Raw genomic sequence first — 26,006 nt, 5'->3', positions numbered from 1 at the left:
ACTTTGGCCTATTTTATCCATGTACCCCGAAACTTAATCCTTTGCAATGGGCTCTTAACATCTTCCCATCCACTGAGGTCAGGCTAACTGGCCTATAATTTCATTTCTCAGCCTTCCTCCCTTCTTAAAGAGTGGAATGATATTTGTAATTTTCCAGTACTCCAGAATGATTCCAGAAACTAGTGACTCTTGAACGATCATTACTAATGCCTTCACAAACTCTTCAGTTACCATATTCAGAAACTTGGGGTGCAGTCCATCTGATCCAGGTGACTTATCTACCTTCAGACCTTCCAGTTTCCCAAGCATTTTCCCGGTAGAAATAGCAGCTGCACTCACTTCTGCCCCCTGACCCTGTTGAATTTCTGGCATACGGCTCGTGTCTTCCACAATGAAGACTGATGCAAAGTATTTATTAAGTTTGTCCACCATTTCTTTGTTCTCCTTTTACCACCTCTCCAACATCATTTTCCAGCAGCTCAATATCCACTCTCGCCTCTCTTTTCACTCTCACCTCCCTTTTGTTCTTTATATATCTAAAAAAACTTATGATATCCTCTCTTATTTAATTGGCTAGCTTTAATCTTTTCTTTCCCTATGACTTTTTTGTTACATTCTTTTGCTTTTTAAAAGCTTCCCAATCCACTAACCTCCCACTAAATTTTGCTGTATTATATGTCCTTTTTTATGCTGTCTTTGACTTCCCTTGTCATCAATGGTTGCCTCATCATCCCTTTGGAATACTTCTTCATCTTCAGGGTATATCTATCCTGTGCCTCCCAAATTGCTTCTGGAAACTCTGGCCATTTTTGTTCTGCTGTATTCCTTGCTACTCTTGCCTTTCAATCAACTTTGGCCAACTCCTCTCTCATGCCTCTGTAATTCCCTTTATTCCACTGTAGTACTGATACCTCTGACTTTATCTTCTCCCTTTCAAATTTCAGGTTGAATTCTATCATATTACGATCACTGCCTGCTAAGGGTTTCTTAACCTTAAGCTCCCTAATCAAATCTGGTTCATTACACAACACCCAATCCAGACTTGCTTTTCTTCTAATGGGCTCCACCACAAGCTGCTCTAGAAAGCCATTTTGTAAGCATTCTACAATTTCCCCATCTTGGGATCCAGCACCAACCTGATTTTCCTAATCTATCTGCATATTGAAATCCCCCATGGCTATTGTAACTTTGCTCTTTTGACATGCCTTTACCATCTCCCATTGTAACTTACAGCCCACATCCTGGCTACTGTTCGGAGGCCTGTATATAACTCCCATTAGGGTCTCCTTGCCCTTACACTCTCTTCGCTCTAACCACAGGGACTCTACATCTTCTAATCCTGTGTCACCTCTTTTGAAGGATTTGATTTCTTTTTTTTTTACCAACAGAGCCACCCCACCTCCTCTGCCTACCTGCCTGTCTTTTTGATACAGTGTGTATCCTTGGATGTTCAGCTCCCAAATTTGATCTTCTTTCAGCCATGACTCAGTGATGCCCACAAAGTCATACCTGCCAATCCTAACTCTGCTACAAGATCATCAACCTTATTCCATATACTAAGTGCATTCAGGTATAATGCTTTTAGTCAGAATTCATCACTCTTTTTGATTTTGCCTCCATGTTACACCTCACTTCATCCCACTGACTGAAATTCTGCCTTTCCTTCCTCGCAGTCTCACTACATACTGTGTATATGTACTTGTATACCAACTACCCCATCCTTAACCCTATCACTCCGGTTACCATTCCCCTGCCAGATTAGTTTAAACTCTCTCCAACAGCTCCAGCAAACCTGCCATGAGGATATTGGTTCAACCCCCGCCCCCCAAACCAAAGTTCAGGTGTAACTGGTCCTTTTTGTACAAATTAGACCTTCCCTGAAAGAGATCCCAATGATCCAGAAATCTGAAATGCTGCTTCCTGCACCAATCCCTCAACCACTCATTCATTTGCCAAATCATCCTATTCTTACCCTGTCGGGCGCATGGTGCAGGCAGTAATTACTACACTGGAGGTCCTTCTTTTCAGCTTTCTACTGAACTCCCTGTATTCTCTCTTCAGGACCTTCTCCCAGTTCCTCCCAATGTCGTTGGTGCCAGTATGTACCACGATTTCAGGTTGCTCATCCTCCCCCAAAAGAATGCTCCCCCTTTTAAGCTACTGGGTTCACTGAAAGGTTTATTCTACTGCTGTGTAGCAAGAAAAAATAAGTGAATCAAAACAACTCAAGGTGAGTGTTCAACTAAAAAGAGAAACATCCTCTGAGATCCTCCAGCATTTTGTATATACATCAAACATTGGGTGAGCAGCAGATATCTCCAATTAAATTATAGGAAGGTCAAGACGTTTACCATCAGTCTTTGAATGAGCTGTATTCCTATACCATTGACTCTATCCTTCCAGCCGCAGCTCTCTGAAATGGAACCAGATTATCTGCAACCCTGATGTTGTCCATGATGCCATGTGAATATGAAATCTCTGTGCCATCAGTAATATCACCTACTTCTTTCTCCGCAAGCTTGCTCTACACCTCCCCTGCTTCAACTCCTTTGCAGCTGAAATCCTCACCCCAGAATGGGAATGTGAAGTGGAATTAAAATGGGACCTGACATAGATTGGGAAAACACTTCGCCGAGCACCTACACTCCGTCCACCAGAACAAGTGGGATCTCCCACTGGCCATCCATTTTAATTCGACTTCCCATTCCCATTCTGGTAGGTCCATCCATGGCCTCCTCCCCTGTCATGATGGGCCACACTTGGGTTGGAGGAACAACACCTTGTATTCCATTTGGGTAGCCTCCAACCTGATGGCATGAACATCGATTTCTCAAACTTCAAGTGATGCCCCTCCTTTTCGCTCTCTCCGTATCCTTTGAGAATTAGATTATGAAGACATGCAGTCCTCTTTTATTGTCATTTAGTAATGCATGCATTAAGAAATGATACAATATTTCCTCCGGTGTAATATCTCAAAATACAGGACAGACTAAGACTGAAAAAAACTGACAAAACCACATAATTAGACGAGACAATGAGTTCACTTGCACAAATTACATCAACCACCACAAATATACCTACTTAAACGTGTAAGACTGTTATTGTAGTATTGTTGTCAATTAAAGTTCAAGGTTCAAAGTAAACTTTATTATCAGAGTACATATATGTCACCACTATATCCCTGAGATTCTTTCTCCTGCGGGCATACTCAGCAAATATGTAGAATAGTAACTATAAACAACGATCAATGAAAGATGAAATAGAGCATAGAAAACAACAAACTATGCCAATGCAAATATAAATAGTAATAAATAATGAGAGGATGAAATACATAGCAAAAGAAGAGTCCTTAAAATGAGATCATTTGTTGTGGGAATATCTCAGTAGATGAGTGCAGTTCAAGAGTCTGATGGTTGAGGGGTAGTAACTGTTCTTGAACCTAGTGACGCGAGTCCTGAGGCCCTTGTACCTTCTACTTGATGGCAGCAGTGAGCGAAGACCATGGCCTGGGTGGTGAGGGTCCTTAATGATGGATGCTGCTTTCCAACGACAGTGCTCAATGGTTGGGAGGGCTTTACTGGATGTACTGGGCTGAATCCACTACCTTTTGTAGGATTTTCCACTCAAAGGCATTGGTGTTCCCATAATGCAGCCAGTCAATACACTTTCCACCTCACGCCTATAGAAACCTGTCAAAGTTTTTGATGTTATGCCGATCCTCTGCATGAAGCAGAAGCGCTCTTGTGCTTTCTTTGCCATTACATTTATATGATGGGTCCAGGACAAGTCCTCTGAAATAAGTAAAACCCAGGAATTTAAAATTACAGACCCTCTTCACTTCTGATCCTCCAATGAAGATTCCCTCTCCTGTAGTCTCCTTGGTCTTGTTGACATTGGGTGAGAGGTTGTTGCTAAGACACCACTCAGCCAAAATTTTCAATCTCCCGCCAGTATGCTGATTCATCACCTTTGATAAGCCCCACAACAGTGGTGTCATCAGCAGACTTGATTTGGTGGAGAAGATGTTTTTGCCAATCTGAACTGACTGGGGGCTGCAAGTGAGGAAATCCAGCACCCAATTTCACAAGGGGTTATTGAGGCCCAGGTCTCGGAGATTACTGATTAGTTTTAAGGGGATTATGTAATTAAGTGCTGAGCTGTATTCAATAAAGAGGATCTGGATGTATGCATCTTTGCTGTCCAGCTGTTCCAAGGTTCCAAAGAATCAGATCTAATCTTAATTTGTATCAACCTCAGTCAAGGACTTCAATTGTATAAGAAAACAATTGGTTTGGTTTATGTTGGTGTAACTGAACTGCATTTTTAAAAACTTACTGCAAAAAGCCATGATTCTAAGATTTTCAAGAAATGTTGCAAAGTTACAGATGACTGAGGGGTTAACCAGACCTGGAAATACAAGTATAACTACATGCCCAAAAAAAAAGTTTTTCTGTAGGGAATGCTGAGTTTTGGATACAATGGATTAGACGCTTCCATCATTACACAAAGTGGAATTAAGTTGAGAATTCTCGTAATTGAAAGGGAGTAGAGATGATTTTGGAAAAAAAAATTGTCTAGCGGAAATGACAAGCGAGTCCATGCAGATGGGTCTGGCCTGTTGATTGAGGTACGCAGAACTGCAGAAAGTTGCAACAGATGGGAAGAATGTTGGAAGTTTTCAGTAATGGTAGAAAGTTGACATCTACAGTTCTGGATATTATTGGCATCCATACTCCCTCCTTAGATGAACTTCAAGTCAGCAAGATCTTTCCTGTTTGGTTGCACTGTTACAAGAACGATGACAGGACAATTTCTGAAATAAGGACTGAAAACATTCAGGATGGATATGAGAAGAATTAAAACGCAAACACGAGGACATCTGCAGATGCTGGAATTTCAAGCAACACCCATCAAAGTTGCTGGTGAACGCAGCAGGCCAGGCAGCATCTCTAGGAAGAGGTACAGTCGACGTTTCGGGCCGAGACCCTTTGTCAGGACATGTTTTCCAGAGACACTTAAAGGGATTACTAGTGGTATGGTTGACACTCAGTGCAGAGTCCTAAGTGGGCCTCACTGCATTCAGACTCAGTAAGCGGGAGGCCCAGCGAGCTCCGACTTACAATGATAAATCTTTTACCTTTTCCGAAATGAAATGACAAAGTCCGAGAATGCACCAGGGGTTGTGGACAGGGTCTGAGCGCGGACCGCGGGTGGCGGCTGGCAGACCGATGGTGGCAAAAGCTTTTTATCGATTCAAAAAGTAAAGGGGCATTGTGTGCACCAAGACAGAGAGGTGATGAGCCTGCCACGGGTGCCTTCGCGAGTGTTGTCTGCGTAAACCTGTTTCCCAATCGATCCAGCTTGGTCAGTCCTACCTTTAGGAGAGGCCGAGTGGAAGCGATGGTCTGGACATGTAATTAATCCTGGTGACGGGTCTCAGCCCAAAACGTCGACTGTACTTCTTCCTAGAGATGCTGCGTTCACCAGCAACTTCTATGAGAAGAATAAAACTGATTTTATAATTCTGCTTGCTGAAAGCACATGTAAGTATTCAATTTGGAGTAACTCTTTCATGAAATTCAAAACTTTAGAGAATATTCAGTAAGATGGCCACCCTTAAGCAAATCTGAAAATCCCAAGAAGAATTTTCAGATTAGCTTAAGAATGGCCATCTTTCTGAATATTCTCTAAATTTTTTCTAGCACAGAGTGGATGCAGAGCAAGGCTGGGTTTGTTAAAGCAGCAGAACAATTCTTTTGCAGCAGTGCATACACATATTTATGAAAGTTGTGGCATTACTTCATCAAAATGTATTCAGTTGTCTCAGTGGTTAGCAGTAAATGATTGATGCTTGCTAGTATGGCTGTCACAGGCCACCACATGGGGTAAGTGATGTTGGATGAGCAGTTGTCAGTGTGTTCCAGTGCACCCATGTAAGGTTAACTCCTGCTGGCATTCTGCTCTGATGTCGCCAGCATTCTGGTGGATTCACTCAGTTGTTCAGTGCGCTTCCACGAAGTGGGAGCTCATCTGTGAATGTTGCTAAAAGTGCAGGGCCTCATTGAGACACTGTACCTAGAAATAAGTCATGTACCATTACCTTATATGAAACAGAAAAATGGTTTGGGTTCTTTGAAAGCAAGTACGGCTAACAGAATCAAATTTCTTAAATCTGCCAACTTTTGATAGTGAGGTTGAAGCAAAACCCTCCCTTCCAAGCTTTATAATGGACTGAAAAACTGGGAAGTAGTAAGAACTGCATGGGAACATTCTAACCCATTGTAGTGATGTATTCCTCAAGTAATTATAGGTCAACAGAAAGTGATTGCTTTGATCTTAGGACATAGAATTCTACAGCATGTTACAGGCCCTTTGGCCCACAATGTTGTACTGACCATGTAACCTACTCTAGAGCCTGCCTAGAATTTCTCTAAGCTCCAGGTACCTTTATAAGAGTCTCTTAAAAGATCCTATTGTACCCACAGTGATTTTTTTCAGTAACATTTATTCGTTAAAAATATACATACATTTTGTAGTCACACAGAAAGTTGGCAGTTTTAGATCCGTAGTATTGCTTTGTTTCAAAAGGGTTTTATTTTTCTTTAACAGTGCTGCCATTGGGATTGGCTTCTACGGAAACAGTGAAACCAATGATGGTGTCTACCAGCTGACCACCTCCATCTACAATGCAAACCATACGCTTGCTGGAATAGATGGCTTGGTAAGGTGACTAGTTTTTACACCACCTGGAATATTTTTCATTGTATTTCTTGGCACATCTACATCGCAAAATTTTCATTGTTTATATTTATATAATAATGTGTCATTATTAAAATAAGACCTCTATATATAATACACACAAAATACTAGAGGAACTCAGCAGGCCAGGCAGCATCTATGGAAATGAGTAAACAGTTGATGTTTCAAGGCAAGACCCTTGTGTCTCATTTGTGATGTTTCAAGGCAAGACTCTTTTGCCTCTCAAAAGCAGAGGTGGAGGAGTATGCCTCATGATCAACCCCTTTTGGTGCACAATTGTCTCAGTGTTGTCCCAGTTCTGCTCTCCAAAGCTGGAATATATTGCAATTAAGTGCCATCCATTTTACCTGCCGCGGGAGATTTCTATCATTTTGGCAGTGGTGTACATTCCATCTCAGGCAAACAGGCTCTAGATGATCTGAGCAACGTGATCAACATGCATAAAACAGCACACCCTGACACCTTTGCCTTTATTTTGGGGGATTTTAACCAGGCCAGCCTAAATAATTATCATCAACAAATCACTTGTACCAGAGGAAACAACACACTGGTCCACTGTTACACCACCTTCAAGAACGCCTACCATGCTATTCCACACTCTCACTTCAGAGAGTCTGATCACTTGGCTGTACTTCTACTCCCTGAGTCTAGGCAGAGTCTGAAGACTGCAGCACCAGTAATGGGAGCCAAGAAGGTATGGACAAGGGAAGCACAGGAGTGTTTAGATGACTGCTTTGAATCGGTGGACTGGACTGTATTCAGGAACTCATCTTCGAGCCTGGATGAGTATGCCGCAGTTGTTACGGGCTTCACTAAAGCCTGTGTGAGTGAGTGTGTGCCTGTGAAATCTTGCTGTACATTCCCAAACCAAAAGCTGTGCATGAACCAGGAGGTTTGCTGTCTGCTTAGGGCTAGATCTGTGGTGTTTATGTCTGATGACCTGGGTCTGTACAAGAAAACCAGCTATGACTTGTGGAGGGCTATTTCAAGAGCGAAGAAACAATTCTGAGTGAGGTTTGAGGTGACATTGGATGCACATAAACTCTGCCAGGGCTTGCAGGACAATACATCCTACAAGGTGAAACCTAATAACATGAATGGCAAAGATGCTTCTCTACCAGATGAGCTTAACACCTTCTATGCTCACTTTGAAAGGGAGAATAAGACTACAGATGTGAAGATCCCTGTTGCACCCGGTGACCCTGTGATCTCAGTCCCGGAGCCCATGTTTGGCTGCCTTTCAGGAGGGTGAACCCGCATAAAGTGGCAGGCCCCAGTGGAATACTTGGTCAGGCTCTGGAAACTTGTGCCAACCAGCTAGCAGGCATTCAAGTGGCTCTTCATACATCCTCAGATCACCTGGACAATGCAAACACACATGTCAGGATGCTGTTCGTTGATTATAGCTCAGCGCTTAACACCACCATTCTCACAGTTCTGATTGATAAGCTACGAAACCCAGGCCTCTGTACCACCATCTGCTATTGAATCCTTGACTTCCTAAGTGGAAGACCACAGTCTGTGCAGATTGGTAATAATATCTCCTCCTTGGTGACAGTCAACACCTGTGCACCTCAGAGATGTACACATAGCCCACTGTTCTACTCCCTCTATACCCATGACTGTGTGGCTAGGTATAGCTCAAACATCATGGATAAATTTACTGGTGATACAATCATTGTATCATCAGATGGAGATGAGAGGGCGTACAGGAGCGAGATGTACCGGCTAGCTGAGTGGTGCCGCAGTGACAACCTTGCACTCGATGTCAGTCAGACAAAAGAACTGATTGTGGGCTTCAGGAAGGGTAGGATGAGGGAACATGAGCCAATCCCCATAGAGAGATCAGAAATGGAGAGAGTGAGCAATTTCAAGTTCCTGGGTGTCAAGATCTCCGAGGATCTAACCTGGTCCCAACATATCAATGCAGCTAGAAAGAAGGCAAGAAATCGGCTATATTTCATTAGGAGATTGAGGAGATTTACTTTATTAACAAAAACACTCAAAACTTCTATAGGTGTACTGAGGAGAGCATTCTGACAGACTGGATCACTACCTGGAATGGGGGGTAGCTACTGCACAGGACCTAAAGAAGCTACATAAAGTTGTAAAATTAGTCAGCTTCATCTTGGGTACTAGCTTCCACAGTTTTCAAGACATCTTCAAGGAGCGGTGCCTCAGAAAGGTGACGTCCAATATTAAAGACCCCCATCACCCAGGGCATGCCCTCTTTTTATTATTACCATCAGGAAGGAGGTACAGAAGCCTGAAGGCACACTCTCAGCAATTCAGGAACAGCTGCTTCTCCTCTGCTATACGATTCCTAGATGGACATTGAACCCGGGAATACTATCTCACTTTATTTTTAATATATGATTTCTGGTTTTGCAGTATTTTTAATGTATTCGATATACATTTACTGTAATTTATTTACTTATTTTTCATTCTATATTGTCATGTATACCATTGTACTACTGCTGCTAAATCAACAAATTTCATAACATGCCAGTGATAACAAACCTGATTCTGAATCTGATTTCCAGCATCTGCAGATTTTCTGTTGTTTGTGATTCTTTTACATATAATATCAAGTATTTTAATGGTAACTTCCAGTAGTTTCCTTCATAAATATTAACATTCCAATTCCTATTTGAAGATTAGCAAGACCAGAGTACTTTTACACATAGAGAGTTAGTTCAACAATAAAATCCTATGCTTTCTATTATTTGGTGCCATTTGCCACGATAAGCTCTGACCTCAGATCTCTGTGGTGTCCAGCAGTGAAGACCCACCTTTCCACGATATCTCAGCATTCAGTCACTGTGCCATTTAAGTGTGGACAAGGGATGATTGGATGTATGTTACAAAAATCTGGATCAATAACATTTAATGGTGAGCTTTTTTTAAGCTTTCAAATGTAATGTAAGATGAACAACATTAGTAACTGGCTCCCATTTTATCTTAATGCTGTTTTTTGAATTGATTTGTCAAATGGAAAAAGGCACCTAAAGTTAATTATTGAATAAATGATTCTTGTCTCTTTTTTTGCTCGTCTGCCATGGAGAGGCAGAATGGGACCATTCATTCAATTTCTGTACTCGTTTCTCCTCTCCCCCTCCCCCCCACACGAATATCTCACTTCAACACAACGCAACTCTACGTTTAGTGTTCTTGTGTGCAAACAAAAATCTGAAGGGATGTGAGCTTCCCTGTCAAGGGCACCATTTATTGCTTATCCATAAAAGGGCAATGTGTAATCATTAGCGAACATCCCCTCTTCTGATTTTATGAAAGAAGGACCATTGATCGATGAAGGAGCTGAAGCTGGTTTGTTCTGGAGGAACGCTCTGGGGAACCTCGGCAATAATGGCCTTAGACTGAGACGATTGACCTCCAATAACCATTATCAACGTCCTTTGTGTGTAATGTGACTCCAGCTGCTCAAAAACATTTCCCTTGACTCTTGTTGATTCCAATTTTTTCAGAACTCCTCCATGTCACAGTCTGTCAAATGGTGCATCCATGTTAAGGGAATTCCTTGTTGCTTCACCTTTAGAATTCAGTTGTTTTGTCAACTGAAGCTGAGTGGGTCTGGCAAATCCTAATTATAGCAAAAGCGTGCATTGGTTTTGATTGGTGCGACCTGACAGTGCATATGAGGGCACCTTCCATTATTTTGCCGATTGAGATTGTACAAAATGTTGGAGAAACTCAGCAAGACAGGCAGAATCTATGGAAAAGAATAAACAGGTGATTTTTGGGCTGAGACCCTTCAGCAGGACTGATTTCAAAGTACATTTATAATTAAAGAATGTGTAAATTGTACAACCTTGAGATTTGTTTCCTTATAGGTAGCCACAAAGCAAGAAACCTGAAAGAACCCAATTTAAAAAAAATAAAGACCAATACCCAATGTGCAGAGAAAGGGAGAAAACATAAATCACACAGACAATAGAAGTAAACAACAACATTCCAAAACAATGTGAGTCGTCAGGTCCGAACGCTGGAGCAGCCCCGATTAGGCCCAAGCCTCAGTATCTGTCCATTGTATTAGTGGGTAGGGAGCACAGCAGCTGGGGCAGTCTTCGTAGCCTCAGTACCATAGAGAGAGAGGAGTGAACATCATGGGAGAGCGAGCGAAATCGGTTATAGCCTCCGATCCAACACCCTGTCTCTCCAATATATCATTTACTTTGTCCAAACAGCATATCATACCTCACACTGGGACCCGGGCACCACTGCAGAAAAAGTTTCCAGGCCTAGAATACACCACCCAGCACTCACTCTGTTCCCAGATTTTGCCTCCTCAACCCAAAGCCACTCTCGATTTCTCCAGTTCGGCTAGGCATCCAGAGCAGCACAACCTTGTACCCGGGCCTGTTGTATGGGCATCAGTGCTCGTCCTTTCCCCTCCAAATAGCTCACTCTACCCACGCCGATTCTGCAAAATAACAGCGCACAGTTCATCCCTCAAGTTCTCTCGCCTCTTCATTGTTTACTGTGATAATTTGTGAAGAAGGGTCTCGGCCCAAATGTCGCCTGTTTATTTCTTTCTATTGATGCAGCCTGACCTGCTGAGCTCCTCCATCGTTTTCTGTGTGTCACTCTGGATTTCCAACATCTGTACAATCTCTTGTGTTCATAGGGGTTGATTTGCCAGATTGTGTTACCTGGGCATTACGAGCTTGACTGAACGTGTGAGTTGTGGCGCATAAACATTCAGAAATACAGTCAGAACGTTATGAAAACAGGTAATGCTGGAGGCTCAAGCACCATCTGTTGAGGTGAAATAAAACTAAACTTTTACCTCCCTGATTGAGCTGAGATTCAAATTTGAATTTTAGTGCAGAGCACCCCATGTTAATTTTGCACTAATCTTTAATGCCCAATATCCAATCCACAGTCTTTGTAAATTGTTGATTAAATTGATAATCTCCAAGATATGTCCATTTTTGAAAAAAAAATGTTGATAATGCTTATGTAAAGTGAATGGACTGAAAATAAAAGTTGTAATTTTCAAAAAGTTAAACTTGGTTGAACAATCAGCAATCAATATTTACCAGTTGACCTGTTGCTCTACTTTTTAAGTATGCTTTTAAACATTTGTTTGGACAAGTGGTTAAGATAATGCAGTCTCTGCATTCACTTTAAAATCCCTGCCCACAAATTCCTTCACCCTGATCTACTGTGACCAATAACCCTGTTGTTCTGTGACTTTTCAGCAATCTTATTTGTAGAAGAGACTAATTTGGGGGCCAACTTGCAACATCATGACAAGACAGCGTCCTTTGAATGGGTTTGTGCTGACCAGGTTTTGTATCAACATGGACATTTTAAAAAAAAGATATGAAACCCATATTAATCCTGACATTTAGCTTACAGGATTATCAAGTGACAATGCCCATGAGATGTTGGATCCCATGGAAGCAGTAAATTGCATTGGGACAAATTGACATGCTACATTCATCTTGTCAAACTGAGGTTTAAAACCTCTCCAGAGCATTATGACCTCCTCATTCCACAGCACGGGTCAACTTCCTCTCTTTGCTTTTGTTGTTTCCTTGCAGAAGACACTTATCATCGAATTTGTGCAGCGCCCTTCATTCAGTCGCACTGAAACTGGATATGAGTTTGTGCAACGTACTTAACCCAGTTACAACTGCTTGAAGCAAAAATGTACTTTGTGCATTGCACTTCATTGAATTACAAATCTATAATCTGGTTAAATCCCTCCGCCTGATATGTCAAACTCCCATCAGTGATTATGTGAAATGCAGTGTGTATTATAAGACCACAAGATATAGGACTAGCTTCAGGCCATTTGGCCCATCGAGACTGATCCATCATTCTATCATGGCTCATTTATTATCCTTTCAAGCTCCATTCTCCTGCCTTCTCCCTGTAATCTTTGTTACCCTGACTAATCAGGAACCTATCAAACTCTAAATATACTCAGTGACTTGGCCTCCACAGCCGCCTATGGCAATGAGTTCCACAGAATCAGTACCCCCGGCTGAAGAAATTCCTCTTCATTTCTGTTCCAAATGGACTTTGCTGTATTCTAAGGCTGTGCCCTCTGGTCCTAAACTCACCCTCTATAGAAAACATCCTCTCCACATCCTCTTTTATCTAGTCCTTTCAATGTTTGGAAGGTTTCAATGGGATTCCTCCCTCCCCCCCCCCCTTCTTCTAAACTCCAGCGAGTACAGGCCCAGAGCCATCAAATGTTCCTCATATATTAACACTTTCATCCCAGAATTATTCTCGTGAACCTCCTCTCAACCCTCCCCAATGCCAGCACATCTTTTCTAAGATAAGGGCCCTAAAGCTGCTCGTAATACTCCAAGTGTAGTAAGACCAACGCCTTACAAAGCCTCAGCATTACGTCCTTGCTCTTACATTCTCCAAGTGAATGCTAACATTGTATTTGCTTTCCTTACCACTGGCTCAACTTGCAAGTAAACCTCTAGGGAACCTTGAATGAGGACTCTCAGATTCCTTTGCACCTCTGATTTTTGAATTTTCTCCTCATTTAGAAAATAGTCTACACCTTTATTCCTTTTACCAATGTGCATGACCGTACACTTCCCTACACTATATTCCATCTGCCACTTCTTTGACCTTCTCCCAATATGTTGTAGTCCTTCTGCAGATTCCCTCTTTCCTCAACACTAAATGCCTCTCCACCAAATGTTTTTATCATCTACAAACTTGGGTGCAAAGTTCTCAATTCTCTCATTCAAATCATTGACGTATAATGTGAAAAGAAGCAGTCCCAACACAGACTCCTGTGGAACTTCACTAGTCACCGACCGCCAGCCACAAAAGGTCCCCTTTATTCCTACTCTTTGATTCCTGCCAGTCAGCCAATCTTCTATTCATGATCATTTCTTTCCTGTAATACCAATACCAAGGGCTCTTATTTTGTTAAGTAGCCTCATGTGCAGTATCTTGTCAAAGGCCTTCTGAAAATCTGAGTAAACAATATCCACTGACTCTCCTTCGTTTATCCTGCCTGCTATTTCCTCAAAGAATTCCACCAGATTTGTCAGGAAATCATGCTGACTTCGGCCTATTTTATCACGTGCCTCCAAGTACCCTGAAACCTGATCCTTAATAATGGAATCCAGTATCTTCCCAACCACTGAGGTCAGTCTAACTGGCCTATAATTTACTTTCTTCTGCCTCCCTCCCTTCAGAAAGAATGGAGGGACATTTGCAATTTTCAGTTTCCCGGAATCATTCCAGAGTCTAGTGATTCACGAAAGATCATTACTAATGCCTCTGCAATCTCTTTCAGAACCCTGGGTGTAGTCCATTTGGTCCAGGTGATTAATTTATCTACCTTCAGACCTTGCAACTTCCCAAGCACCATCTCCTAAGTAATAGCAAATGCACTCATGCCTGCCCCTTGTCTCGAATTTCTGGCATACTATTAGTGTCTTCAATAATGAATACTGACACAAAATACTTGTGTTTGTCTGTCATTTCTTTGTCTTCCAATCCTGCCTCTCCAGCATAATTTTCCAGCAGTCCGATATCCACTCTTGCCTCTCTTTTACTGTTTATCTGAAAAAATCTTTGTTGTCCTCTATTATATTATTGGCTAGCTTATCTTCATATTTCATCTTTCCTCGTCTTGAGGCTTCTTAGTTGCCTTCTGTTGGTTTTTAAAAGATTCCCAATCCTCTAATTAATTTTTGTTATATGCCACCTTTTACATCCTTTGTCAGCCACAGTTGGATTTCCTCCCTTTAGAACACTTCTTCTTTGGGATGTATTTATCATGTGCCTTCCCAATTGCCCCAGAAACTCCAGCCATTGATATTCTGCTGTGATCCCTTCTGGTGCCCCCTTCTAATCAACTTTGGCAAACTCCTCTCATGTCTTTAGAATTCCTTTTACTCCATTGTAATACTGATACATCTGACTTTCTCTTCTCCCTTGCAGACTGCAGTGTGAATTCTATCACATTATGATCACTGTCTCCTAAGAGTTCCTTTACCTTAAGCTCCTTAATCAAATCTAGTTCAATGCACAATACCCAATTCAGAATTGTCTTTCCCATGGTGGACTCAACTGCAAGCTACTTTAAAAAGCCATCTCATAGGTATTCTACAGATTTAATCTCTTGGGATCCAGCACTAATGTGATTTTCCCTAGTCTACCTGCATATTGAAATCCCTCATGAGTATCATAACATTTCCCTTTTTACATGTATTTTCTATCTCCAGTTGTATTTTGTAGCCCTGGCTACTGTTTGAAGTTCTGTATGTAACTCCCATCAGAATCGTTACAGTTTCTTAACTCTAACCACAAGGATTCTACATCATCTGATCCTATGTCACCTCTTTTTAAGGATTTGATTTGATTTAATTTTTCTTAACCTGCAGAACCTCCCTACAGTTACCAACTACTTGGTATATTAGATATACCATAACTTATTTTATGACTCTTTGTTGGTCTTCAATGTTGTAGTTGCCCCATAAAAGCCACTTTAAATATTGCAAAAGGGGTTTGATGTGCAAATCCATTGACGGTTGGGTTACACTGGGTACATTATAGAATTAAAACTGTCCCAAGGGAGTTTTTAAATGGCACACAGATCCAGAGATCTGGGTTTTCTTCTGACCTCATACATTGTGTGAATGGACTTCTCCCTGTGAGTGTGTGGATTTCTTCCAGATGCTCTGCTTTTCTTCCACATTCTAAAGAGGTGTGAGTTGGTAGGCTTTTAAATTAGATAAATGTACCTCATTTGCTGATTTATTCTAGGCAGTTTTCATACTTTAAAACAAACTTCTTAAGTCACGTGAAATATGATTTGCTAATCTGATGAAATCCAGCAATTAAACTCTGGTCTTTTCAAAAAAATTACCACAGAAGACATGTTGTGAAAATGCTTAATTTTCATTGAAAATAATTTTTTTAATAATGTGCTGAACCCTTCTCTGGATTGCTACTTGTTATTGAAATTGGGATATAAAATCTTAAGTGGAAATAAATTATGCTGTAAAGAAAAAAGCGAGGACCTGGGAAATGGCTAAGGCTTCATACGTTTGCTCCTTGGGTAGATAGTGCCAGAGCAATTTCCTTTTTTTTTCTCATTTATCAGTATTTCAGAAAGCTCCCCTTTCCTCAGAGAATATTGTCAGGAAGTCTGAATAAATCATTTCCTTCCAGGGAAGGCAGGAGGAGATCTTTTACACAGACTGGCCTCCTCATGCAAGCATTGTCAAGAATCCATGGACTATATACTTGAAGCATCCAACAGATATTCTTTAATTCTGTTAATGATGGTCACTTTATATACAAATGTTGTATATTTAAAACTTGACGCAACCTGTGACTTGGTAACACCATGTCAGTTGTCATGTCTATGAGCCAAGATGTGAATTGTTACTTACAGATATAATAAATTATATATGTCTTGAAAACAGCTCCCAAATAGTCCCTAATGTAGTTTTATAAATGGCAGAATTAGTATTTTCTTTCTCCCTGTAGATTCCCACTTCTTTCCCTTTATTCCATGGCTCACTGCCCCCTCCTATCCAATTCCAACTTTTTTAGTCCTTTGTCACTTCCTATTACATCTTAGCTTCTCACACCATTCCCATTTCCTTCCCCTCTCATTTCCTTTTAATCCGGCTTCTGCATCCTTCCTTTCCAGTGAAGGGCCTTGGCCTGAAGTATCAACTAGTCATTCTCTTCCAAAGACACTGCTTGATTTGCTGAGTTGCTCCAACATTTTGTGTGTGTCGATTTAATTGTAATAGCTTTGAGTTTTAAATGTTTTCCAACTACTGCAACAGTATTAAAGTAATCAGAAACTGTATTATTCCAGATACATACCTACATCCCTTTTTTTTTTAAAAAAAGGGAAGTTCCCAGAAGATTAGCAGCAGAGTTATAAGCTGGCAGGAATCGCATTCTGTAGTGAACCTTTCAATAGATGAATCCAGATCAATGGCCTAGAATTCTATCCTCACAATGCTGGAGAAAAAAGAGCAACTGAAAATAGGAATGGATAAAATTGCCGTTTTCGTGTTTCTCAGTGAAATATCGACCTTTAATGTGCTCACGGGGGAGTTTCACCAGCACTTGAACTATGCTTCTAATGTAGAGCTCCCTAAGTGACATTAACGGTAGTGCACTATCCAGTTTTAATCTTCATGATAATTTTTCATCCTCACTTTTATGAAAAATTACTTTGATTTTTTTTTTACTTAGAGAATGATCAGCTTTTGGTTACTCCATTGACTGGTCTTCTGCCAGATTCCCCTGACTCTAGCCTTGGAAGATTGCCAGAGACAGAGTGTATACTTGTTCTTTACCAGAATGCTCAGGCCCAGGTTCCGCTGAGTCGCTTGTAGTACTCTTCCCCCTCTCTCCTATTACTGCAGCATTCATTTTTGAAGCATTAGTGTTCTTCAGCGGCCATATCTGCTGCTCATATTGTATATCTATCCTGAGTTGTCACAGTCTGGAATATTCTCCTTCAACCACACTTGCTGTCCACTATAGACCCAAGAGGTACTGCAGATGCTGGAAACCTGGACCAATATACACAATGTGTTGAAGGAGCTGAGCAGGGCAGGTGGCATCAGTGGATGGGAGTAAACAGTCGATGTTTTGGGGTGAAACCCTTGACTGTTTATTCTCATCCATAGATGCTGCCTGACCTGCTGAGCTTCTCCAGCACATCCTGACTCTTCATTATCTCTTTTGGTTTGTTTGAGAAAATCCACCTGTTTGTTCAAGCTTTTGGTTGCCTTTTGTAATACCTGTTTCAGGCTAGCATTCTAACAGTTTCTGCACCATTGATCTAAATTATGTAGCTTGTTTCAGAAATTTCATTCAGGTGTTTGCTTGATAGTCATTTTAATTTCTGGTATAAAGTGTGAGTAAATGCACCTTGACTGCAGATACCAACCTCCTTTGTCAATATATATATATATAGACACACACACACACACACACACACACACACACACACACACACACACACACACACACACACACACATCCGTTCGTCTCATGAGACCATGATTTGCGTCTTAGAAGGTTTCCAGGGCGCAGGCCTGGGCAAGGTTGTATGGAAGACCAGCAGTTGCCCATGTTGCAAGTCTCCCCTCTCCATGACACCAATGTTGTCCAAGGGAAGGGCATTAGGACCCATACAGCTTGGCACCAGTGTCGTCGCAGAGCAATGTGTGGTTAAGTGTCTTGCTCAAGGACACACGCTGCCTCAGCCAAGGCTCGAACTAGCGACCTTCAAATCACTAGACGAATGCCTTGGCCACGCGCCAACATACTGCATACGGTTTATACAGATCAAATTATTACATGATGCATAAGGTAAGACAATAACAAAGCAGAATAAAGTCAAAGAGCTACTGAAAGAGTGCGGTGTTGGTAAGCGATGAAGAATAAGGTAGACTGTGAGGCCAAGAGTCTATCTTGTCCTGCGAGAAGTATATTTAAGAGTCTGATAACAGTTTAAAGAAGCCTCCTGTGAGCCTGCTGGTATGTACGCTCATGCTTTTTGCCCAATGGGAGAGGGGAGGAGGGAGGATGTCCAGACTGGGGCTCGGATTATGCTGGCTGTGAAAAGTATAGGCAGAGTCCGCAGAGGGGAGGCCGGTTCCTGTGATGTGCTGAAATGTGTCCACAACTCTGCAGTTCCTTGTGGTCCCATGCAGAGCAGTTGCCATGCCGGGCTGTTATGCATTCAGACAGAATGCTTTCTGTGGTGCATCAATAAAAATTAAGAGCTGATGGGACATTTAAAATTAAAGCATTCCAAGCCTTCTAAGGAAATAAAGGCATTGGTGAGCTTTTTTGGCCATGGCGTCATTGTGGTTGGACCAGGGCGACTATTGGTGATATTCACATCTAGGAACTGTTCCAATTGTCATTGGCATTAAAAGTCCCTCCACGTATATACCCTCTCCGTGACTTCTGAGATGAATGGCTTGAACCCAACAGCTGTCCTCTCCTACATGTCGAAGGGTTATTCATTGAAACACATTAAGTTGAAAATGCAATGCAGGGATTCATTAGAACTGCTGGGGAGCGACAGAAGTTCTTTTTGTTTTGATTCCTTGTAACTGCAATTTATTTTCTCTTAAGGTATCTGAGACGAGGAAGAATATGAAAGTTGATATGAAACAATATATAGCAAGACTTGATGAGATCTTCACACAAAAAATGGAGTTTATTTATTCACTGACAATCTTGCAGCATTTGGCAGATGCAATTGTCTTACAGCTGTCTGGCCTCCCAACGTGGAATGATATCAATTTGAATGTGGCAGAAACAGCCGATGAAATTGGCTACATTGAATATTACAGGTAGGAATTAACAAGAAATCTCATCAAAATAATTTTATATGGATTATTTATTTCAGATTAAGTAACAATATTAGGTGCTTGATCTTTCAAATGAAAACCCACAACCAGTGCTTTGGGTAATTGCTCGCATTCCTCGGAAACGGGGATTTTTTTTGTGGCCTAAACAGTACCTCCACCCTTGACACTTTCTATTTAAACTGGCCGTCTATTTTGCAAGTGAGCAACTTTGTTATATTTAAATAATCTGAACCAGTGGTCGGCATCTATTCAAGAGATCCTAACGCATTTTTGTTTTGTCATATTGATCCCCCCTTATGTGAGTCATTAAATGTAGAAACAAAATACAGTTGAAATGAACACCATATGGATAACTAATTAGTGCTATAAAGGACATCTGCAAAGAATAGAATGGAAGTCTCATTTATGCCAAACTCTGCTGTGATTTACAATGGTTTCAATGTAGCATGACTCTGGATGTATGGAATAATCATTTTTGGGTGCACAGATCTTATTAATTTGTTTATGACCTAAGAAGCCATCTGACCAATTTGCAGATTCCAGTCCTATAACTGGATTTAAATCTGCTGAGAAACAGGAAGTACGTGTTTTGCAATAGTGTGGAGAAATAAGCCTACAGTAACAGCTCTTGAGTTGCTGTCAATCTTTCCCAAAGCTTAAAAAATTACAACACAGAGTAAGATCTTTTGAGCTAACTACCAAGCGTTGACAATCCATAAATAGAATCATAGAACATTACAGCCCATCAAGTCCATGACAAACCATTAATTTGCTGAGACAAATCGATCCGCACCTGGTCCGTTGCCTTTCATACTCCTCCCGTCTGTGTTTCTATCCAAATTTCTGTTAAATATTGAAATCAAACCCATGTCCACCACTTAAGCTGAGAGCTCATTCCACGCTCTTCACCACCCTCTGAGTGAAGAAGTTCCACTTAAACATTTCACCTTTCACCCTTAACCCATGACCTCTCGTTCTAGTCTCACCCTTCAGTAGAAAAAGAGACTTGCACTGACCCTATCTTTTCCCCTCACAATTTTGTATTCCTCCTTTCAAATCTCCCCTTATTCCTCTATGCTCCAGGGGAATAAAATCTTGACCTATTCAATCTATCCCTATAACTGGGGCTCCTCAAGTCCTGGCAATTTTCTTAGCACTCTTTTAATCCTATTGATATCTTTCCTGTCGGTAGGTGAACAGAACTGCACACAATATTTCAAATTAGGCCTCACATGCATTTGTCCATTAGTCACAATCGCATTTGTCCGTTCCATTCCTTCATCTGCCTATTGTACACCATCAAATGAAGGCAAGTTGAAGTGGGGTGACACAGTGTATGGATAATAGCGTGCTGAGATGGTTCAGATTTTATGCAGATGTTTGCATAAGCTATTTGTACAGTAGATTTGCTGTCAAGGAAATGAAATATGGTTGGAATTAAAGATCCTGTAGACCTGAAATAATAACAGAAAATGCTTGAAATGCTTGACAAGTCAAGCAACAGATTTAATGGTGAGGTGAAACTGAGGAAAAGACTTCGACCTGAAGCATAACTCTCACCATTTTCTGATTCACATAACTCTCACCATTTTCTGATTCAAGTTGACCTGTTGAGTGTTTCTACCACTCTCTGCTTTAATTATACATGAAATGTAGTTATCAGGGTACTTATTCAACAAGATAAACTTTGGATTTGAGGTGCTGAATATGTGTGGGGACAAATTTAGTGAACAGGATTCCACTCTGAAGCCAAGTGAGCAGCATGTGCAGTCATGTATTGCTGGCTCAACAGTTCAAATGTTTTGTCTTTTAGATGACCCTTAATTTTAATCTCAATAGAATTAGTGAAATGGAAGTAATGCGTTGGGTTTAGGCGGGGGAGAGCAGTGAGGGAAAGTTAGGTTGCCAACGGAGATAGAATGTAAATGAAAATGCGTACGTGTAATTCAGCTGCTCCTTCTCTCATTAGATTTGTAGTTTTTTTTTCTATTTTCCTGAACAATAACATGAAGAAGTGATGTCAACGGTGAGAGTCTGATTCCTCTTCAGGCTTTAGTCTGGTTTTTCTATGGCTGCTTTTGAGCTGTATTCAGTCACAGTAATTAGCCAGTACACCAAGGAGTGGAAAAAATCCACAGGACTTAGAGGAGGCTGGCAAGGATGAGTCAGATGGAGCGAGCTAGATAGTGGTGTTTGCAATAGCAAAAAGAATTGGAGAAAATAATACAGCAAAGGGAGCTGATTTCTAGGTATCAGAGCATCTTGCAGCAGATTTGATTTGGACTGTCCAATAAAGGACTTGAATAACATGGATTATAGTTCCTGATTGGAACTTTGTGTTCTTCGAATTTTGGTTGCAATTTGTCATTTTGAAAGGACTTTTCTTTGGTATTTCAACTGTCTTACATTAATGGGTTTCTGTAGATTATATTTAAATATTTAGTTCCCTACTTGTCACAACCTTGCTCAAGTGCTTTTATAGCAGGGCACAGCTGAGAAGAGCCATAATTTCTTTTTGTTCTGCTTTAAGCAGTACCATAGTTTGAAAGCATAATAAGCAGCTGCAAAGGCAAATTAGAAGAATAGATTTCAACCACTGCAGAATAAATTTCATGGTTTCTTTCAGAGTTCTTCCTTTTCCCTTTGTAATTTCATTAAAAGCACAAATGTGCTTTTGAACTGAACCTTGAACCCAATTTATTGGTATGGTTCTATTGGCTTTAAAGCAAAGTAATCATGGTGTTTCTTGATCAATAGCTGAGATATCATCTTACATTTGGCAACTTGCTCAATATACCTCACCTGTAGATTCAAATTTACAGTATTGGAATGACTATGAAACAAGTACTGTGACTTTGAGGTTCTCATTGATTTTCTGGGTTGAGTGTACAACAGAAACTTTTTCACTAAAAGGCGATGAAGATAAATGTCTGCATCAGTTAATCTAGACATGATGTAAAGCATGTTTAAAAAAATACAGTTGTTCACATGTTTTTTTTCCCTATGGTACATTTTAACCTCAACTTCAATAGTGCAATTTTAACATCTAGTTTCTACACTTTGTGGTAAAGCAATATTTTTATTGATCACTTCAGTCACATCTTCCCTTCACATGAGTCAGCATGGCTCAGCTGGAGGTCGTTCAGCCCCTCAATCTCATGCTGGTACTTTGCAAAAGATTTTTGTTCATTTCTTTCTCCCTTGCACTATTACTATAATCGTGCGAGTTTGAAATACCTATCCAAGATCCTTTTAGAAACTTTGATCATTTCTACTTTGACTATCCTTTTACATCTCTTACTTAAAATCTTAAATCTGTTTCCCCTGGTCCTTGTACCATCAGCTAATGTGATTATCTTGTTTATCTTGTGTAAACCTACCATATTCTTGTATAATTTTATTAAATCTCCTCATCTGAAGGGGATGGTACGAGCTTTCCACGCCAGCTTTATAATTAAATCCCTTATCTGGAGAACCAATTGCTGGTCAATTTCCCTGCATCCTGTCAAGGGTCCTCACATCCTTCCGAATCAGATGCTGAACTCTAGATTTGACCAAACCAGAGCTTTCTTGAAGGTTCAGCTTAACTTGTTTGTTTTTGTATTCAACACATTAAAATATGAAATCCAATACACAATGTAATTTGCTACTACTATCTCAATACGTCTTGCCCTGTCATATGAGCTCCTAGGTCCTTGTGTTCTTGCGTGTCATTAAATATAACTTTGTTAAAGTCATCTCTATTGCAGAATACATCAGCTTACACCTCTCTGTGTTACATATCATTGGCAACTAGCTCCCTATTCTGCAAGGCTTTTTGTGTCCTGTGGTAGAATTATGGTGTTATCACTCCCAATTTCTGTATAATTGACAGATACCCTTAAGCTAAGTTTATACAGTTCCTATAAAAAATATTCACCTCCCCCCGCCGAAGTTTCCATGTTTTACAGAAAACGACCCTTTCTTGTGTCAAAGTGAAAACATATCTCTACAAAGTGATCTAAATTAATTACAAATATAAAACATAAAATAATTGACTGCATAGGTATTCATCGCCTTTAAAATGACACACCAAATCATCACTGGTGCAGCCAATTGGTCTTAGAAGTCACGTAACTACAAACCACATTTCCAGAAAAGTTGGGATATTTTCCAAAATGCAAAAAAAACAAAAATCTGTGATGTGTTAATTCACGTGAACCTTTATTTAACTGACAAAAGTACAAAGAAAAGATTTTCAATAGTTTTACTGACCAACTTAATTGTATTTTGTAAACATACACAAATTTAGAATTTGATGGCTGCAACACACTCAACAAAAGAGGCATGTTTACCATTGTGTTACATCACCTTTCCTTTTAATAACACTTTTTAATCATTTTGGAACTGAGGCTACTAATTGTAGTAGATTTGCAATTGGAAATTTTGTCCATTCTTGCTCGATATAAGACTTCAGCTGCTCAACAGTCCGTGGTCTCCGTTGTCTGACTCTCCTCTTCATGATGCGCCATATATTTTCAATAGGAGATAGATCTGGACTGGCAGCAGGCCAGTCAAGCACACGCACTCTGAGTCTACAAAGCCATGCTGTTGTAGCCCGTGCAGAATGTGGTCTGGCATTGTCCTGCTGAAATAAGCATGGATGTCCTGGGAAGAGATGTCGCCTTGATGGCAACATATGTCTCTCTAAAATTCTAATATATGCCTCAGAGTCAATGGTACCTTCACATACATGCAACTCACCCATGCCATGGGCACTGATGCACCCCCATACCATCACAGATGCTGGCTTTTGCACCTTTCGCTGATAACAATCTGGATGGTCGTTTTCATTTTTGGCACGGAGAACTCGACACCCGTTTTTTCCGAAAAGTAGCTGAAATGTGGACTCATCTGACCACAGCACACGGTTCCACAGTCTTTCGGTCCATCTGAGATGAGCTCGGGCCCAGAGAACTCGCCGACGTTTCTGCATAGAGTTGATGTATGGCTTCCTCCTTGCATAATACAGTTTCAAGTTGCATTTCTGGATGTAGCGATGGACTGTGTTGAGTGACAGTGGTTTTCCGAAGTACTCCCGAGCCCAGGTGGCTATAATTGTCACAGTAGCATGACGGTTTCTTAGGCAGTGCCGCCTGAGGGCTCGAAGATCACGCACATTCAACAGTGGTTTCCGACCTTGCCCTTTATGCACTGAGATGTCTCTGAATTCTCTGAATCTTTTCACAATATTATGTACTGTAGATGTTGAAAGACCTAAATTCTCTGCAATCTTGCGTTGAGAAATGTTCCTTTTGAACTGACTAACAATTCTCTCATGAATTTTGGCACAAAGGGATGACCCACGACCCATCCTTGCTTGCAAAGACTGAGCCTTTGATGGACGCTACTTTTATAACCAGTCATGATACCTCACCTGCTACCAATTAGCCTGCTTAATGTGGAGTCTTCCAAACCGGTGTTACTTGAATATTCTGTGCACTTTTCAATCTTATTTTAACTTTGTCCCAACTTTTGTTGAGTGTGTTGCAGCCATCAAATTCTAAATTTGTGTATGTTTACAAAATACAATTAAGTTGGTCAGTAGAATTATTGAACGTCTTTTCTTTGTACTTTTGTCAGTTAAATAAAGGTTCACGTGAATTAACATATCACAAATATTTGTTTTTATTGCATTTTGGAAAATATCCCAACTTTTCTGGAAATGGGGTTTGTAGTTAGATGGAGATCTGGTTTTGGAGACCTTTGTGCAGTCAAGGTGTTTCAGTTGATTAGAGTAAAAATACACCTGTGTCTGGAAGGTCCAACTGCTGGTGAGTCAGCATCCTGGCAAAAACTACACCATGAAGACAAAAAAACACTCCAAGTGATTCCGCGGAAAGGTTATTGAAAAGCACAAGTCAGGAAATGGATACAAGAAAAATTCCAAGTCACTGAATATCCCTTGGAGTATAGTTAAGTCAGTTGAGAACAAATGGAAAGAATATGGCACAGCTGTAAACCTGCCTAGAGCAGGCTGTCCTCAAAAACTAAGTGAGTGACTGTGCAAGAAGGGGACGAGTGAAGTAGGCTACTGAGAGACCTATGACAACGCTGGAGTGGCCGAGATGAGTGAGATTGCGCATGAAATAACTGTGTCCGGTACTTCACCAGTCACAGCTTTATGGGAGAGAGGCAAAAAGGAAGCCACTTTGAAAAAAACTCACATGAAATCTCAGCTAGAGTTTGCCGGAGGGCATATGGGAGGTTCTGAAGTCAGCCAGAAGATGATTCTATGGTCTGATGAAAATAAAATTGAGCTTTGATCCATCAGACTAAACACTATGTTTGGTGCAAGCCAATCACCACATATCATCAAAAACACACCATCCCTACCATGAAGTGTGGCAGTGGCTGCATCATGCTGTGGGGATGCTTCACTGCAGCAGAACCTGGAAGGCCTGTGAAGGTAGAAGGTAAAATGAATGCCGCAAAATACAGGGAACTCCTGGAGGAAAACCTGATGTGGTCTGCAAAGAGAACAGTGACTTGGGAAAAGATTTGTTTTCCAGCAAGACAATGACCCCAAGCATAAAGCAGAAGCTCCACAGGGATGGCTTAAGAACAACAAAGTTAATGTCCTGGAGTGGCCAAGTCAGAGTCCAGACCTCAATCTGGAATTGAGAATTTGTGGCTGGCTGGACTTGAAAAGGGCTGTTCACTCATGATCCCCATGCAATCTGACAGAGCACGAGCAGTTTTGTAAAGAAGAATGGGAAAAACTTGTAGTGTGCAGAGGTGCAAAGCTGATAGAGACCTATCCACACAGACTTCAGGCTGTAATTGCTGCCAAAGGAGCATCTACTAAATACTGACTTGAAGGGGGTGAATACTTAC

General features: G+C 40.9%; 1 protein-coding gene across 2 annotated transcripts in view; it reads left to right on the top strand.

Moving 5' to 3' along the window:
- ttyh2 (tweety family member 2) overlaps positions 1-26,006 on the top strand; it is a 132,054-nt gene that overhangs the window by 55,751 nt on the left and 50,297 nt on the right. For both annotated transcript variants that reach the window (XM_072241993.1, XM_072241992.1), the window contains exons 3-4: positions 6,610-6,721; positions 18,892-19,112. In XM_072241993.1, the coding sequence (XP_072098094.1) occupies positions 6,610-6,721; positions 18,892-19,112 (333 nt within the window). The remainder of the gene's footprint in view (positions 1-6,609; positions 6,722-18,891; positions 19,113-26,006) is intronic.

The sequence above is a fragment of the Mobula birostris genome, chromosome 24 (assembly GCF_030028105.1).
Source record: "Mobula birostris isolate sMobBir1 chromosome 24, sMobBir1.hap1, whole genome shotgun sequence".
In the NCBI taxonomy this organism is placed as follows: Eukaryota; Metazoa; Chordata; class Chondrichthyes; order Myliobatiformes; family Myliobatidae; genus Mobula; species Mobula birostris.
Note: the sequence above shows the minus strand (reverse complement) of the source record. Positions and strands in the feature narration are given on the sequence as shown.